This window comes from Squalius cephalus, assembly GCF_949319135.1.
Source record: "Squalius cephalus genome assembly, chromosome: 18".
NCBI classification, from domain to species: Eukaryota; Metazoa; Chordata; class Actinopteri; order Cypriniformes; family Leuciscidae; genus Squalius; species Squalius cephalus.
Window position 1 is genome coordinate 13,916,097 of NC_137139.1, and position 19,063 is coordinate 13,935,159.

At 38.3% G+C, this 19,063-nt stretch overlaps 3 protein-coding genes across 8 annotated transcripts in view; all 3 read right to left on the bottom strand.

Moving 5' to 3' along the window:
• The window catches only part of haus8 (HAUS augmin like complex subunit 8), a 194,425-nt gene that overhangs the window by 163,439 nt on the left and 11,923 nt on the right, over positions 1-19,063 (bottom strand). The window lies entirely within an intron of this gene.
• eef1a2 (eukaryotic translation elongation factor 1 alpha 2) lies at positions 2,068-9,012 on the bottom strand. Of its 2 annotated transcripts, none has more exons than XM_079849659.1 (8): positions 8,924-9,012; positions 7,949-8,143; positions 6,084-6,263; positions 5,058-5,354; positions 4,773-4,923; positions 4,359-4,615; positions 4,035-4,269; positions 2,068-2,682 (listed from the first exon to the last, which is right to left on the bottom strand). In XM_079849659.1, exons 2-8 carry the CDS (start codon positions 8,090-8,092, stop codon positions 2,555-2,557), a joined length of 1,392 nt encoding a protein of 463 aa, XP_079705785.1. In that variant the 5' UTR covers positions 8,093-8,143; positions 8,924-9,012; the 3' UTR covers positions 2,068-2,554. The 2 variants fall into 2 exon arrangements, with proteins under 2 accessions (XP_079705785.1, XP_079705784.1); XM_079849658.1 differs by having other exon boundaries at positions 7,949-8,207; positions 8,924-9,001.
• mrgbp (MRG/MORF4L binding protein) lies at positions 9,840-18,349 on the bottom strand. Of its 5 annotated transcripts, none has more exons than XM_079849444.1 (7): positions 18,317-18,349; positions 17,834-18,277; positions 17,201-17,322; positions 15,781-15,862; positions 15,615-15,689; positions 15,374-15,410; positions 9,843-10,724 (listed from the first exon to the last, which is right to left on the bottom strand). In XM_079849444.1, exons 2-7 carry the CDS (start codon positions 17,967-17,969, stop codon positions 10,637-10,639), a joined length of 540 nt encoding a protein of 179 aa, XP_079705570.1. In that variant the 5' UTR covers positions 17,970-18,277; positions 18,317-18,349; the 3' UTR covers positions 9,843-10,636. The 5 variants fall into 5 exon arrangements, with proteins under 5 accessions (XP_079705568.1, XP_079705570.1, XP_079705567.1 ...); XM_079849441.1 differs by having other exon boundaries at positions 9,843-10,720; positions 15,262-15,410; XM_079849443.1 differs by lacking the exon at positions 18,317-18,349 and having other exon boundaries at positions 15,262-15,410; positions 17,834-18,290.

The window sequence follows — 19,063 nt, forward strand, 5'->3', positions numbered from 1 at the left end:
ATGGCTTGTGAACTCTGTGAATGAAGTAATTTCAGTAAACTGAAAACCCAAACATTATAATCTGTTTTCCCTCCATGGAGTTTCACTTTGGGCTTTTGATTTAAGCTAGAAGTCAAGACACAACTATTACTTGATAAAAAAGAGAGAGAGGGGGAAAGATAGAGCCACCAATATCTCACCAGTCACCTTCAGGCAAGTACACTAGTGACCTCTTGTGGCTGTACTGAGTAATGCAGTGACCAATACCAATACCCCTGTAGTCAATAATGTTATCCCTTAAAACTCATCTTTGATCACCAAAATTACATATTTCCAGTGAAAAAAAATTGCTTCATGCCTTAAAATAGCTTAAATGTAACTACACCCTTGCTTCATTTAATAATATGCTAATTCGCCCCGCCTCCACTCACTCACACCAGCTCAGAGATCCACTTGGCCAACTTACTGAGGTAAACGCTGCACAATGGTATCGCTCTTTTCAACGGCGGACACATTACAGTAATTAATATGATTAGCCTTTTGCTTGACCATGTTTTCAAACAGCTAACGATGTGTTGCTAATGTTATACAAACCATGTTCTGCGTTCTAACAATCATCAGAAATGCTTTGAACAACTCATAACGTCAGTGGAGAAAGGCATATCGTTGATCATAACATAATAAACATCATACACAAATCTACCCAATTTTTCATATCAACAGAAAAATATACCGGGATAACCTGGCATCTCTTGAGACTCCTCTGCAGTTAATGATATGCGAAAGCCCGCCACCCTCGTAACATGATTGGTTACAAGGTTATTTGTGACGTCAGAAACACCAGCGAATTCAAACCGCGTTTTGGAGACGGTCTTTAGATCACTGCAGTTTTAAAGAGAAAATACTCAGCAATTGTGTTTACTTATGAATTTGTGCATGGTTTGTTTTAAAGCATATTAAAAACACCACATAGACATATAAACAACATTAAAAACATGATTTTCACCACAGGGGAAGACCTAGATCAAGAGCGAGACAGGAGCCCAGGCCCAGACCTAATCCTCTCAATAACTAAATCCAATTGAAGACCCCAAAATCAAAATCTGGTCCAAAGTCTAAGAACCATTTGTTTGGTCAATTTGAATGAAGTTCTTCAATATAAAGAAAGCTTTGTTTTACATCAGTTTTTACACTAAAGAATTATATGATCAATAAGTTGTGACAACATATGTTTTTATATTGCTTTAACTACTTTGTAGTTAACTTAGTAAATTTTCTACTTTTTTATGTTATACAAGATTCTACTAATTTTTTAAGTCACTTTATTTGTAATTTAAGTTGAAATTACTTAAACATCCAAGTTGATTGTACTTAAAAACTTTTTTTACAGTGAAGACTCAGACAAAGACACAAATAAATGAGTCCCAGGCCTATAGACCAAAGTTATACTTGTGTGGTCTTAAGGGGTCTTTAGACCAAAACCATAACAGCAAGATTCCAAATGATGACCCTGTGAAACACTACATTTACTTGACCAATCAGATTTGTTTTTCATTTAATTTTTGTATGGGTTCAAACTATATCCATCCTTCATGTGTTTTTACATTTTCCTTCCATTACTAGAGCCTCAAATTCATTAAAACACTTTCCCAAGGTTTCACAGACAAGGCCTAAGCCTAGTCCCAGACTAAAATGCATGTTTGAGCTGTTTTAACTGAAAGCAACTTTTAAGCATATTTTAAGATATGTCAGTGCCATTGTTTTGTCTCAAGATGCACACCAGTAATGTTTTTTTATTTTTTATAAGGATTGTCTATAAAAGCTACTTAAATGCCCTTATTGAACTAAGGCCTAATTGCTTAGTCTTAGCCCTTTCTGTGAAACCAGGCCTATTTCTATATAAACAGCCACTTATCTCAGTCCATCCCAGAGTTTGTTTGCATCCTTCATCTGACAACCCCGTTTCCTCTGTAGTTACGCACAAAGGACACAGTAAAACTCAGTCTCAAATCTTAGCTCAAGGCTCTTCTTCTAACATCCGATTAAAATTTTCTTCTCCTCAGAGACAATAAAAACACATTTAATTTATAAACTCATGTACTTTGGAAACATTTTATTTATTCATCACAGGTTTTGGCTGGAAGGGTCTGAAAGGAAACAAATGGTGCTTTGGATTGATTAGCTTTTCATCAGTGCTCAGTTATAAACTATACAAAACTTCAGCTGTTTATTTCCTTTGGACATCGTAGTTTTCCACTGATTTCTTTACACCACACACACTCACACTCACACATTACTCAGCAATACCAGCTACATTAATTTAATAGATGCCGTGCATATATCCAGACAGACATCCATGCAACGTGTGTACGGGTCTGCTATTAAAATGAATATACAGTGCAACCATTGAAAATGTGATAATGTCAGTCTTTCATTATTTCCTTCAGTCGATCAAACTCTAGTTGGTTCAAGCATATATTTCAAGCACACGGGGGGAAAAAGACTGAGCATGCCCAGATGAGGGGGGCATGTAAGCTGGGGTGAGGCCCGAGGTGACAATGCCATTTGCATTGATTCATTTGCCAGATTTTTGAGCTTTCTGGGCCGATTTAGTCACTTTCCCACTGCCGCCGATCTTCTTTTCCACGCTTTTTATGACACCGACTGCAACAGTCTGTCTCATATCTCTGACAGCAAAACGTCCTAGGACAACACAAAAACAAAATATAATAACAAAAAATATTTTTTTATGAAAATTGATGTAAGGCCTAGTGGTGTGTGTGTGTGTGTGTGTGTGTGTGTGTGTGTGTGTGTGTGTGTGTGTGTGTGTGTGAGCTGACTAAAGACTTCAACCCAATCACAGCCATCTATCAGGATTGTGCTTTACAGAAACAAAATATGCTTTAAGATTTTAGGGGGAAAAAAATATGAGAACAAGATGCAATAAAAATGATGTCGCAGCAGGTCAAAAGTGATGCGAGACGGTAGAATGAAACAAGCCTAATAACCAGTTTCAGTGGAATTGCAGAATCAGAGGAAATGTAATCCAGAGAGAGAAACATGAATATCATGATTTTCGAGAGGAAGATATGGAGGCTCACATCACTGATGAGTCAGACCTTTAACCTGACAACGATTGCAGCGAATCTCATTAATCATGAGACTGAGTGACCAACGGTAATGTAAGCCTGAGACGCCAATTCCAAGTAAGTATGACAAACCTAACTACGGTTTGCTTGGTTCTTTAACAAAAATGGATCATGTCTTTTTATAAAGCCTCAGATATAGAAATTGCTTTACAGGGCATGGAAAAACTCTAAAAATATCAAGGAACTAATTAGCAGAGCTGTGCACAAGGTTTTATTATATCTCCTCATTATTATGTGTAGACTTAATACAAATTGCTACAACCGTTTTCAGTGATGTTTTTTTTTTATGTAAAAATAATTTATCCTATCCCTTTTTTCAATGGCATTTTTTTGTAGCTGTTACATGCCTCAGTTAAGCTAATTTCCATTAATATTTTCAACCCCATCTATCTTACCATGATTAAAATAAAGCAGATCCTATCCCTTAAAATAATTTATAATAATTTATCCTATCCTTTTTTCAATGGCATTTTTTTGTAGTTGTTACATGCCTCAGTTAAGCTAATTTCCATTAATATTTTCAACCCCATCTATCTTACCATGATTAAAATAAAGCAGCCCCAGAAATATATTCATATTGTTAGAAATGCTGAAAAATAAAAAAATAAGCAAAGCAAAACAAACCATAAAAGAAAGCAAATCCAAACAAAATAAAATAAAAGCAAAACAAAACTGAAGACAGTTAAACAAAACATAAGGAAAGCAAAGGAAAACAAATCAAAAAAGCTAAACAAAACAAAGCAAAGCAAAACATCAAAGAAAATAAAAGAAACACACAACTACAGACAGCTAAACAAAACATAAAAGAAAGCAAAACAAAAGCAAAGCAAAACATCAAAGAAAACAAAAGCAAAGCACACTGATATTCATAAGTATTTAATGTAAGGTTGGGAACTGGACACATACCCAGTGGAGGATACTGGGAGAAGCTCTCAACACACATTGGTTTTCCTGGGATCATGTCCACAATGGCGGCATCTCCAGACTTCAGGCTTTTGGGGTTGTCTTCCAGCTTCTTGCCTGAACGGCGATCAATCTTCTCCTTAAGCTCAGCAAACTTACAGGCAATGTGAGCGGTGTGACAATCAATGACAGGAGAGTAACCTGCACTGATTTGACCTGGGTGATTCAAAATGATGACCTGATAAAGAGAGAGAAAGAGAACAAAAATCTAGATATCAAGAAACATATCAAGATAAACAAACAAGCTGACAAAGAGTGTTGTCCCACCTGTGCTGTAAACCCTGATGCTTCCATGGGCGGGTCCGACTTACTATCCCCACACACGTTACCTCTTCGTATGTCTTTTACAGACACGTTCTTCACGTTAAAGCCCACATTGTCTCCCGGCAGAGCTTCGTTCAGAGACTCATGATGCATTTCTACCGACTTCACCTCTGTAGTGATGTTGACTGGGGCAAAGGTCACCACCATACTTGGCCGCATGATACCCGTCTCCACCCTGCCCACCGGGACGGTCCCTATACCTGAGTAGAAAAGACATCTTTGAATAAGCATGTTCTGAAAACACAGTGGTGTAGCGAGCCATAAAATCTTTCTAAACTCAAAATATAACCACAAGCTGATCTTAAAAATGACATCACCCCATAAAATGTGGTTTTGATTTGAGTGGGTTAATCCCACCTCCGATCTTGTAGACGTCTTGTAGGGGTAGACGTAAGGGTTTGTCAGTGGGGCGTGTTGGAGGCATGATGGTATCGAGAGCTTCCAGTAGAGTAACGCCACTGGCATGCTGCTCCTTCCTGTCCAGCTTCCAGCCTTTAAACCACGGCATCTGCACAGCACAAATGAGACGATTTTATTAATCAAATCACTAGCATTCTGCCAACAGTTTAATTGGAAAGTGCTGTAGGGTATGAAGTCTTTGTAGAAAACGAACACAAACACACACATGCCAAGGGGACTCACATTAGAAGACGGTTCCAGCATGTTGTCACCATGCCAGCCTGAAATTGGGACGAAGGGTACGGAGGCTGGGCTATAACCGATCTTTTTGATGTAGGCACTGACTTCTTTAACAATCTCATCATAGCGTTTCTCACTGTAGGATGGCTCAGTGGAGTCCATCTTGTTGACGGCAACAATCAGCTGCTTGACGCCCAGTGTGTAGGCCAGTAGGGCGTGCTCCCTCGTTTGCCCATTTTTAGAGATGCCCGCCTCAAATTCACCCACTCCAGCTGCAACAATTAGAACAGCACAATCTGCCTGGGAGAGAAAGGATGAGATCTACAGTAAACTTTTGCATGGATCACAGTCTACAGGCATAGTTCACCTACAAATGAAAATTCCCATTCAAACCCATTTGCCATTAGCCTAGAAATCTAGACGTACCCTAGCGGCAGCAAAATGTATTTTGCAGCCAGGGCAGTCTAGCAACTCTCCATAGACTTTCGAGCTGCAAAAACCTAAATTGGGTCAGGCCAATCACGTCGCTTATAGAGTAGGCGGGGCGGGCTTAACATATGACGACAGAGTTGCGACGGTTACCTGCCTGCGACTTGAAAACAAAGAATGACGGCTGCTGGAGAACAGTCTTTCAAATCGGCTTTGTCCGCGACTCTGGAGGACTTGGAGTTAAGTTTTTCTTTGAGAAAAGAGCAAAGAACGGCACTTAAGTCATTCTTAAAAAAAGGAAGATGTGTTCGTAGTTTTGCCGGCCAGATTCAAAAGTTGAATCTATCAACTAACGTAAGCTCCGCTGTTGGGAAAACGCTCTGGTTGGTTGAAGCGCTGTCCTATTGCGTGCAGAGGGAATTTGAAAGACAGCCGTTTATCCCGCCCCTCGGAGTGAGCGCGTCTATGGTGAGTTGCCAGACTAAACATCTTGATGTAGGTCTGGCTTGCCAGGCTAATTTGCCATCATATTTGGTATATATGTTGGAGAGAGTCCACTATTCTTGTACATTCTTGTAATTGAGTCAGAACTGTCACTACCTGAGACGTCCCAGTGATCATGTTCTTGATGAAGTCTCTGTGTCCTGGAGCATCTATTATAGTTATGTAGTACTTGGTGGTCTCAAACTTCCAGAGTGAGATGTCTATGGTAATTCCTCTCTCCCTCTCTGCCTTCAACTTGTCCAGAACCCAGGCGTACTTAAAGGAACCTTTTCCCATCTGCCAAAACAAAAATATGTGAGGGTAAAAGGGAAAATTCCCTTCACTCTGTGTCCTCATAACTGGTTAGAATAATAAATAAATACCCCTTACACATCTAAGTGGTTGCAGGCAGGAGATGATATGAAATATGAAGCTTATTCAATATTTATTTTCAGTGCCTGGCATACTGGAAATCCGGTAACTTGTTTTTCCTCTGAAGTGCTCACTGTAGCTCTATGAAAGCTCATTGGGAACTTCACATTGTGCTCAATCCCGGGTTATCATTGTTCTAAACCCCGCTTTTTCCCCAAGTAGAGAAACATTTCACTTTTGTAACCTGTGAACCCTGAACTGTTAATTGGAAGGTTTTAGGTTAAAATCTTGCAAATGTTCTGACATTACGCCTCAATATTGTGCCCTTGAGCTTGGCACTTCCAGAGATCTATCCCAATAATAAATCAGGTAACAATTTTCACAACGTAAGGTTGTAGGTTTAAGTCCCATGTGCCTCAACGCTATGCTTCAACATTGTGTCATTCACTGTCCTTGTAATAAGTCTCTTAATTTTGACAACAGAAGGTTGTAAGTTTAAATCCCATAAAGTACCATACACTATGCCTCAACATTGTGCCATTCTGACTGTCCTTGTAATAAGTCTCTTTACAATTTTCACAACTGGAATGTTGTCATTTCAAATCCCAGAATGGTCCATACCTTGTGCCCCCCTTGTGCCCCTGAGCAAAGTACTTGCTCAAGACAACTCTCACTCTTAAAAATTGCTCAACAGTTTTCACAACAATCCAACACAGTCCTGCTCTGAGAAGGAAGCTTGTAGGTCAGGGATGGGCAACTTTGGTCCTGGGGGTCCACAGTTCTGCAATGTTCAGTTTCATCCCTAATCAAACACTCCTGCCTATAATTTTAAAGCAATTATGAAGATATAGATTACAATATTCGGGTGTGTTTGATAAGGAATGGAGCTAAACTTTGCAGGACAGAGGCCCTCCAGGACCAGAGTTGTCCATTCTTGTTGTACTGTAGGTAAAAACCCATGCTGAGGGGGGTGATGTTCAGTCAAGGTCACTAAAGCACCTAATCTTTGGTAAACCTATAACACAGACCCAACAGGCTTCTCTGTGCCTACATAGTGTTTTACCCCCTACGTTTTGCTGTATGAAGAACAAGTTACCCTCAAAGACAGGTGAGGTGTCAGACCTATTAGGATTGCACTTTACTCAGGCCTCATTCTCACAGTCTAGTGTGTCAAGTAGACAGAAGTGCAGGGCCTAACTAATGGTTCTGCTTGCTCCAAAAATCCATTTATCATTTTTTCCTTTCATCTCCAATGGCATCTTCCTGTGAGTAAATGTCTTAATGCAATTATACAGCAAGTCTCCCTCTACTCTCCAGTGCATGAGCGGAGATGAAGGCAGTGTTATGCATGATGAGAGTCTCACAATACACAATTATCCTACACTGCAAGTGTGTTGGAGTTACCCATCATTCAACACAGACCACAGTTCTCAGAACGTGGCTATGCTGATGAGTTCACTTAAATTTAAATTAAACTTAAATTTTAACTGAACTCCTGGTTTTCCCTTGATCAATGTTTATCTTTTTACCAACTTCGTACAGCAATTTGACTCCACTAGAACACCAAAGTCAAATTCTTATGAAAAACTCTTGAGACTCTGTTCACCTACCTCAGCAGCCTCTTTTTCAAACTTCTCAATAGTTCTTTTATCAATTCCTCCACATTTATAGATGAGATGGCCAGTGGTGGTTGACTTTCCAGAATCAACATGGCCAATGACCACAATGTTGATGTGGATCTTCTCTTTCCCCATGATGACACAGGGCAGGAAGAAAGGATGGGAACGGGTGGAGCTTTCTTCTGTCTACAGCCGTAGCAAGCGAGGCATAGAACATTTGTACACAAAGACACAAACATGTACTTTCATCCTGGAACACAATTCAGTATTAGACCGTCTTCACAGCAAAGCAAAGCCATCCAAGGTAATTTCTAACCAACATAACATATGACCGATGACTATTTGATCTCGTTAAATGAGATCAATAGTTTACCAAGAGATAACAACCGTGCAAAATTACAATCTCAAAACATTTTTTATTATTATTCAGACCAAAGAATCCTAAAATACTCTCTCCTATCATTTTATTTATCAAGTAAATAAATATGGACATATCCTTGGTTCTCAAGATATATTTAGCATCTACAACAATTATTGTTTGTAGCTTTTTGTGATTCCCTCAAAATAGTGTCAAGCAGGGTGTTTTAAATCACACCATTGTGGGGAAGAACTCAAATGTGCAGAATACGCAAATAACTTTCAGGCTTCTTGTCAAAAACAGAGGGTAGCTTCACTGCTAAGGACAAACCGGGGACTCATGCGCAACTATCACAAAAACCTGACACTCTTAGATGCTGAAGGAAACAACATGAAATTAAGATGCAAGGGTATGTGAACTTTTGAACAGAATGTGTCAATTCTGTTATTCATGTCTTGTGGATTACATATATCAAATGACAAGTAAACATCATGTCAAATAGCTTCATCAGTTAAGTACAAAATAAAAAGACAGAACAGAAAAAAAGCTGTCATCCGTTATGAGTATAGTTAAAGTCTATCAGCAGGAAGATGTTTGTGGCCTCTTACCTGCAGTTGACAGACGGACCCTGTTCTCCTCTCAGCAAACTGACAGTCTGTGCTCCTGTAAAGGTGGCGGCACAGTCCAAGTCCGTGTGCGTAATCAACTCACCCCACTTTGATACAGCAATGCGGCACTCAAAGTGGGGGGGAGGCTGGTGGTGATGAGGGACTGCAGTGAGACGGCTGCAACAGCAGCAGAAACGAGCTGAGAGGAAGAGTAGGAGAGATGAAGGAGGAACACACTGGAATAGAGCAGTGTTCCGTGACTCAGCATGATATCCTGAATTATCTCCTGCTGGAGAAGAATCGGATTGGTTCACTGTGTGGGTCTGAAAAATGACAAGTCAATACAAATTCGTAATATAATTTTGTTTGTATTATCATTGAAAATGTTTATTACCCATTATTCTAGAGGGAACACCGTTTAAACGATTTCAATGATTAGTTAGAACAACATCTGAAATTGTATATTTATCATAAGGGTCTGATCAGTTTCCTAGTCTGTCCATGAGACTTTCTGAATCTGATAATTTCATACTAAACCTCAATCATGAAAGCAGTTGCACTGCTTAATATTAGTGGAAACTTTGATATTTTTCAGGATTCTTTGATGGATAAAAAAAAAAGCATTTATTTGAATTTGAAATATGTTGTACTTGTAACAATGTAAAAGTCTTCACTGTCAATTTTGTGTGTTCCCTTGCTGAATGAAAGTATTAATTTCATAAAAAAATAAAAAAAAACTTTTGAATGGTAGTTTAAGTATCATCTTTTGACAGGAAAGAGCAGCCAATGTTCATTGAAGCACCACCAGATAGTTAAACAAATCAAAATAAACTTCTGTGGCATCACAAGTTGAGATTTTTTCTATATGGCATCAGGCTGAGAAATGGGAATTAATAATTCAAATCAGACCAACATTGTTCATTCAATTTTTTTAATCAGGGACAAACTCCTGATGCGCTCAACACACATACAGTCAAATAATTCAATCAAGCATGACTCAGAAACAGTGTAAATATCCATAACTATTTCCAAAGCATTTGATCAATGACTGTCTAATAGAATCAGCTTATTTCTTATAGTTAATAACAGACGTTTAGCTCAACTTATTTGCAGTGCAAGTCCTAATACATCACACAACAAACTAGTTGATTCTCAGGTCCATCTCAAAAAACGTTGGCTTGGACAAAAATAAAATAAAGCTACCACTTAAAATTCCCAGAAACGTTTTTTTTTTTCCCTTTTTTAAAACAAAAAAAGTTGCTGTTATGTTTCCAAACTCAGCAGAGGAAAGCTTATTAGTTTATCATACTTTCCCCATCAGTCTAGTTTGATCCTACACAACCACCAAAGACTGTCCTTCCTCTATATTTCTGCCGTCTCTGTCTGTGAACAGCTCAGAACGCTTAAAGCACAGGAACGCCTCGCAGTGAACCCCTGGACTGCAGATAACGCACAAGAACATACCACATCCCCTGCACGTCATGTCATTTCACTTTCACATTGACTCTAGCGCGACCGATATTAGCTACGCCTTTCTCAGTCAGTTCTTTTCAAACATCTGATGTCCCAAGTCCTCCTGCTGCACGCTGCGGCTACGTCCTGCGGCGCTTGGCTCCTCCAGGGCTGGAGGGGTTGCTGGAGTTCATCACCTTCTCCACGGCTCGGCTCCTCTTTCTCTTTTCCCCGGCTGATTCTTTCGACCCGCTGCCCGTCTCACCGGAGCCCCCCCTCTCGGCCCGCTCTCTCTCTTTCTCGCGCCCGCTGCCCGACCTCTCCGACATCTTCACGGAGGAATTGCTGCCTGACGAAGGGGGAAGGGAAGGATGAAACGGGGGAAAAATAAAAGGATGGGATAATGGAACACAAAGAAAAAACAGATTAATAACATTACAAAAGAAAAAAGGTTACACTTTGTTTTACGGTGTCCTTGTAACACGTCACATGTACTTGCTGTAGTTCTAACAGTAAATTATGCATAATTACATGCAGCTACCCTAAACCAAATCCTAAACCTAACCCTACAGAAAGTGCATGTAGTTAATTATTATTACTAAGTATTTGAATGTAAAATTGCACTGTAATAAGGACACCTTAAAATAAAGTGAAACCAAATAAAAGTTATTTCAACTTTCTATCCTAATTAAAAAGTGTTGTATGCAATTTCTGTACCACTAGACTACACTAAATGAAGCCTGACATTAGTGTAACCAATAGTTGCAGAACAACCTGTTTGTCCAAACAATGGTAGACAGAGAGGGAAAACTGTGCAGAAAAGCATTCATTTTGCAATACAGTTTGGTGATGCTAGTGGCACAGAAATGACACACTTCACCTTCCATAATATTGACATTTATAGTTTGGAAAATCATATTTCTCTAATCTAAAAAATGCAATCCCAGAATGCAATGAGCTCTGTGAAAAAAATATCCTAGATAGTGGACTAAGAGAAAAAAAATGGTAATGGTTTTATACCCATTCAGGATCTTACCCTAGATTTTGTGCCTATTCAAGCCGTGTCATAATTACTGTAATTATCAGTCTTGGTTGGTGTTATAAATAAGCACTGTAAAAAATTTCTAACCTCTCCAAGTCAAAATTTTCTAGTGACTGGTCACATCTTGTTGCAATAGTCTGTTAACATTGGCTCAATGAGAAATAATACGTCAGACTAATTGAAAAATTTAGATGTTATCAGTCACTAGACTGCTCGTGATTATTCTTTGTTTCCCCATGTTCATTAATCCTATACACGTATGCATTACTTTATTGACAACAAACTCATTCAAGGGGTGACCAAATATCACAATATTCTAATTTCTGATCATAGCCCTATTTCTATGGGTCTGAAAATGTTGCTACCAAAGGCGGAGTATTGTTGGTGTTTCAATCCTAAATTATTAATGAATAAACAGTTTCAGTCTTATATGTTTAAGCCAATTTTTGGAGACTAACGACAAGAGGGATGTTTCAGACTCTTGTCTGTGTGAAACATGTAAAGTAGTGTTAAGAGGTCATATTGCATATGAATCTTCATTGAGGAGGGAGAAACATAGGGGTCTGTCAGAGATAGAATCCGTACTTCCGTCTTTAGAACAAACGTTTTGTTTATCTAAAGCTCATACTGAACTTAATGCTATTCTTTAGATGAAATATGAATATAACTATTTTGAGCGATCAGGTTTCTAATATGTTGATTAAAGGACAAGTTCGGTATTTTACACTTAAAGCCCTGTTTACAGATCGTTTCTGATGAAACAGAACGGTTAAGATTAAAATTTGGACAAATGCTGCTGTCCCGAGAATTTTAGGTTTCTTTCGCTTTCCCCCCCACCAGTAGACTGGGTGTATAGGTGCACTGGAACAGTCCTTCCTAAAACACATTAAACTTTCGTTTACAAAGACATGAAACTCACCGAGTGGTCAGGGGTGTTCACTAGTATGCTCACACAAAAATCGCTGCAAAAGATGCTTATCTGTGCTGGATCGGTTTGGCTTTGGTGAGAATTTTAAACCATTTATAAAATGCTTTAATCTTCCCCTAAATCTGCAATACTTACTAATTCGGATAGGTCTGCTTTCATTCCTCTTCAGCGTGGTACACGACAGGGCTGTTGTCTAAGCCCACTGTTATTTGATCTAGCTTTAGATCCCCTGGACATTCATCTTCGTAATCATTCTGTGATTAGGGGTATATCATGTGGTCATTCTGAGGTTAAGCTGTCCTTATATGCGGAAGATCTGCTTTTATATTTGAGTGATCCTTCTTCTGCTTTGCCATTTTTAATGGAATCACTTGAGGTTTTTGGCTCTTTTTCTAGTTATTCTGTTAATTGGGAGAGTTGTTTACTTATTTAGGGTTAGTATTTCCTAAAAATGTTAAACATATTTTCAGTCAAAATGTCAGAGAAGCCATAAATAAGCTAAAAATATACATTGATAAATGGACAGTTCTTCCGTTATCTTTAAATTGGTCGGGTCAATGCTATTAAAATGGTCTCTTTGCATCGCTTTGTTGATCTTTTTCAGAACCTGCCTATAAATTTGCCACATTCTTTTTTTAAACAATTAGTTTCTGTCATTTTGCCGTTTATTTGGGGCTATAAAGCGCATCAAATTTCTAAGGCCCATTTGTAGAAGCCGAAAGAGTTGGGTGGTCTAGCGCTACCCGTTTTCTGTCATTATTATTGGGCTGCTAATGCCAGGGCTAAGATGTTCTGGCGGATTAGCGATCAAGCTGCCGATAACTTGACGGACACGCATCCCAAGAGGTTGTGCATGGAGGCTCGGTCAGTTGTTGGTAGCTCCCTAGCTGCTCTAACCCTGTATCTCGTATCGAATTTTGAATCAATTGAAGACCATGTTGAAAATTACACGTCCTTCGGTGCTCCAGCCCATTTGTGATAATCATAATTTTTTGCCCGGCAAGTCAGATAAGGTTTACACTGTGGAAAGGCAAAGGTCTGACCAAGGTTAAGGACTTTTATATAGATGGAAAATTTTCCACTTTCGAACATCTTTGATCGGTCCCAATCACAATTTTTCCATCATCTACAGGTGCACCACTACATAAAACATTATTTTACTGAGTTTCAGGAGTTGCCTCAGGATCATTATATGATATTTTGGGTCAACCTCCTATGGCCAAACATTTGGTGTCACGGTTTGTTATTTTGCAGTGTCTTCAGATCACCTCAAACTAGCATGGGAAAATGATACTGGAATTAATATCTCAAACAAGATTCGACTAAAGCGAACTCATACCTGCTCTATTAATGCAAGATTACAACTTAAACAGTTTAAAGTATTGCATAGGTTAGACTACCCCAAAACTAAACTCAATAAAATGTACCCTTCAGTTTCCCGGTTATGCGATATATGCAAGAGCTCTGATGGGACGCGTGCTCATACTTTTTGGAGAAGATCCAGATCTTGAATTAGCTTTGTTTGGATGTTCTAACCCTATATATGACCTTGACCCTATATACTCTTTTGTGAGACTTTGATCTGTTTATTGTTTGTATATAAATTAAAATATATATATATATAAAAAAACTAATTTACCGCTGGAGTCACTGTCTTTTTGAGTGTTTTCACACGATGCTGTAGGTGTCAGGTGATTGAAGTTTGTGAAAATTCAGAATTCTACGAGGATGTGAAGTCAGAATCTTGTAATTACGATAATTCCAACATGGTGTGAACGCACCTAATGCTTATTAGCTTCTTGTGTTGTCAGCTTAGCAATATGCTAATGCAACATTATTTTACACTTTGCATGTGTTATTTGTATGTCATTACCTATGTAGAGGGTTCTTAAAACGTTTTGAAATGACAGAACAATTTGCCTTCTTAAAGGGTTAGTTCACCAAACAAATGAAAATTATCCCATAACTTACTCACCCTCGAGCCATCCTAGGTGTATATGACTTTCTTTTCATCAAACGATATTAAATAATATCCAGGCTCTCCCCAGCTTTGTAATGGCATTAAATAGTGCCAGAGTTTTTGAAGCTCCAAAAAGTGCATCCATCCAACATAAAAGTAATCCATACGGCTCCAGTGGGTTAACAAATGCCTTCTGAAGCGAAGCGATGGGTTTTTATAAGAACAATATCTATATTCAAATATAAACTATAATCACTGGCTTCCGGCAACGGGCGTACGCATGTTCACAAGAGAGTCGAGTTTCGGCAGAAGTTTGACCTCGGGCACTAGTCAATGCCATTAAAAATCTGGGAAAGAATAGTCCTAGGATGGCTTTAGGGCGAGTAAATTATGGGATGATTTAAATTTTTGAGAATACGTTTTTTTTTTTCTGAAGCAACTGAAACTCAAGATCTAAGAATGTGCTGACTTCCTAAATATAATAATTTCTTCAAGAAAATAGCTTATCATGTTGTTAGCTTAGCAACATGCTAACACAACACTACTGAAATTGAGTTGAGTGCGCTTTGATTGTTAACACCTAGTTTTGGAACAGAACTTGTATCTGTGATTCTTTTAAAGCCTAGAATTATGTTTAATAACCACATTTTACCGTCTGCTTCAACAACTAACAATTTTCAAATTGAAAAGCAAGGCCGAAAGCATGTGTATTATTTCTTCAACCTTGCTACCAGAAATATTTGAAAAACTGGTGAACCTTTCTGCAAGTTATTTCATTATCATACCGTATATAGCTGTTGCTGTTCAACAAACCTGTCAAAGCAAACCCTCAGCATGCCATGCGTCATGCTCCCCATACACAGAGAACAACAACAAGCTAGGGTGCACATAACACAAAAAAAAAGACAAAAGAAAAAGAGAAAGAAGGACAGCGAAAGAAAGACGAATAGACGCACATGGTCAGAGGTCTCTGAAGGCTGTCTACAGAGGCCTCTGGTAATGAGCTGGTCTGTACTGAGCTCAAGCTGGAGTTTTGGAACAGAGCGAAACGTTTTCTTCTGTCCATACCTCGCAAAATCCTGGCCAGCCATACTGGGACCCAGACCTTTGAAAATGAGACACAAATGACCAGTGTGAGCCACGCTGAGCTTCACGCCAACGGGAGAACGATCCAGAAAAAAAAGTGATGTAATGACGCAGGTTTTAATAGACGTTTTACGTCAAAAAGAAAGAGAGAGAGAAGGAAAGGAAAGGAAAAAGAAAGGGGTGAGTAGATGAGAGAAATAAAGAGAGTGAAGGAGGAGAGAACCTTCTTCATGGGTTGCAGGCGGGTCGCTCTCTTCTTTAAACTCCTCCTTCACGTCATCTTCTGATCCCACTTTACCTGCGCAGAGACATAAAGAGCTTTTAATGATCAGTGAAACCAAACGGATCAACTGTGGAGGATCACAACACAGAAACTAAGAGCAGCTCACCTTCCTTGACATCCTGTATGATCTCTTCAGGCAGCACAAAGCTCTTTTCTGAGTTTGGAAACGGGAGTATTTCTGATTCATGCTGCAGCAACAAAATGTGATTTACCGATTAGCTTCGAGTAGTATTGTAGTAGTAAATGTTATTTTTCCTCACTTGAAATTGCAGCAATAAAAAAATGAAACATTTTAAAAATAATAGAAGTCACGTTTTCTCATTTTATCTGTCTTATCTTATTTTAGTGTAGAATGAGTAAAGCTGTTTGTTGTTATGATGACAAAATGTCTTGAAAAGTAAAAATTTTAGGCTGATTATATATTTAGGCTGCTCTGCCTGAGCGGTCTAACAGCGCTCATTAAAATGATCGAGATGGCCAATCAAATCAAAGGCGGCGGGCCTTAATATGTTACTGTCACTGTAACAACGCAATGTGAGTTTGTGGAAAGATGCAAGTAGATTTACGAATTAGACAACTGTTCTATGATAAAAATGTTCAGTGACCGACAGTAATAGACATCTAGTGATGCGAACTTTAATTGAACATTTTAATTGAAAATACGCGATCATGCCCTCCACACTCCGCCTATGGTCGGGGTCCTGATCACCCTGCCAGGGTTTATTTTGTGATAATTTCAGACCTTATATTATACGTATGTATATGTAAGAGATACGGTAATTAAATTATAGAATATGAGAAAAATGTATGAAATATTTCTATACAATATTTAGACTAGGGTGACCATACGTCCTCTATTTCCCGGACATGTCCTCTTTTTGGACCTAAAAAAATGCATCTGGCTGGGATTTCTAGACGGCCCAAAAAAATAATCTGAAATTATTTTTTACTGAAATAGTGGGGTTTTTTTTAATGGAAACAGATTTTTAAAAATTTTATTTAACCAATGGTCATGAAAAGAAACAGTGTCATGTAAGCTCAAAAAAAAAAAAATTAGTCATTCTATCGTTGCAGGCCAAAAGTTGAATGGAAAGGATGTATTACTTTATGTATTAAAGTTCAATAATATAACTATATTATTGAACTTTAATACATAAAGTAATACATCCTTTCCATTCAACTTTTGGGGTTGTGTGTGTGTGTATATATATATATATATATATACACACACACACACACACACACACACACACACACTTGAATTGAAGGACAACATAAACATCCTAGTATTTGGACATCTGACTATCACAGATGTGTTTATTTGATTAGTGACCTGGTTACATTATAACGTTTCATTGTTTTAAAAACCCAACAACTTCAATTCCAGGTTTAGGAAATAATGTAATATTGCTATTGTGAATCCCAGATTTGGACTTTTGGATCCCATATATAATATATCCCATTTTATTATGATAATGTACATTGCATGCAATGAATGAAACTCATAAAATAGTTTAGTCTCTTACCAGCGCCTGCATGTCATACATGGTGCTCAGGTGATCCCAGATGACTTTAGACGACACCTGCCTGCCGATGTTCTGACTGAACTTATCACGAATACAGATCATGTGGAAATGACGATTCACCCCTGAAGACAAGAGACAGTTTCACAAAACACACTCACCTTCCAGCACAGAAAAAACCTTTGTGTTGATGTAGATTAGCCTAGCCATTATGCTATCATGCTAGTTAGCAGCCGCGCTAACGTTTGCTAACATGTCAACAGATATAAACTAGTCTATTGCCTCCGTAAACACAGTATTATTCATTATATTAAATAGTCAAATTTTATAATTCTCTAACGTTACAATAAAAAAAGCCGCCTTACATGAAATCGTTATATTAAATTGTCTTAAACAATTAGCGCTTGGACTCGATAAAGCTAAAGATCACTAAAACCCTTACATTAACTAAAATGCTTTATCAGTATTTTAAAATCTGTTTGATTGTTATGAAATAAATGCATTATCGATTTTAGATCTTTAAAAGGCGAAAATGTCCTTATTTGTGATGTTATGATGATGACATTGTTTCACGCCTGAGGTCCATACAGAGATCAGGCCTGTTATTCACATCACTCACAAATGAATGCATCTTACCTACGGGTTTGTGACCCAACATGGCGTGAAAAAGACACACTTCTACTTCTTGACTCCATACTATCGATTCCTCGGCGGTACAGATGCCGGTTTCTGCTTGTTTTTCGTCGGATGGCACAGCCTCAGCCTCCCCCATGTTTCTGCACTGACACACTCGCAGATGAGAATGAAATGCCTCAGTCACTGCTGCAGCTCTTCATCATCACAACCATCATATACACTTATTGCGTGCTTTCATTAAGTGCCCACCTACTTGCTTTGTATCACTCACTCACACTCACTTTCACACTCTCTCTCTCTCTCTCTCTCACACACACACACACACACACACGCGCTCTCTCTCTCTCTCTCTCTCACACACACACACACACACACACACACACTCTCTCTCTCTCTCTCTCTCTCTCTCACACACACACACACACACTCTCTCTCTCTCTCTCTCTCTCTCTCTCTCTCTCTCTCTCTCTCACACACACACACACACACACACACACACACACACTTTCATTAAGTGTCAACCTACTTGCTTTGTAACACACACACACACTTAAATCATAATGGCACTCTGATAACAGGTTTGTCTGTTCATTTTCATTGAAAACGAATAATTATTAATGTTTATATTAAATGATTTCAGGTATAATATTTACTGTATACAGTATACATTTACACACAGTATGTATAAATATATATATATATATATATATATATATACTGTATAATATATATCTATATATATATAGACACACACACACACACACACACACACACACACACACACACACACACACACACACACACACACACACATTATATGTATATATGAAGCAAGTGTCGTTCTGTTGTGTTGTATATACACACACATCAGAATGACACTTGCTTACAGGGGTTTGTTATAAATTCTAGGTTCACATTAATTTAATGCATTGTATATTTTATTGTTTATATTATAGTTAAAATATAATATAAACAATAAAAATATACATAGCATAATTCAAGGTTTGCACTTTTATTTCTTTATTTCAAATGCATTGATGAAGTCAACAGTTGGATGTGTCAAAACTTTCTTCAGTTAAACAAAGACAAAACTGAAGTCATTGCGTTTGGAAACAAAGATGAAGTTCTCAAGGTGAGCGCATACCTTCACTCTAGGGGTCAAACAACTAAAAATCAAGTCAGGAATCTTGGTGTGACACTAGAGTCAGACCTTAGTTTCAGTAGTCATGT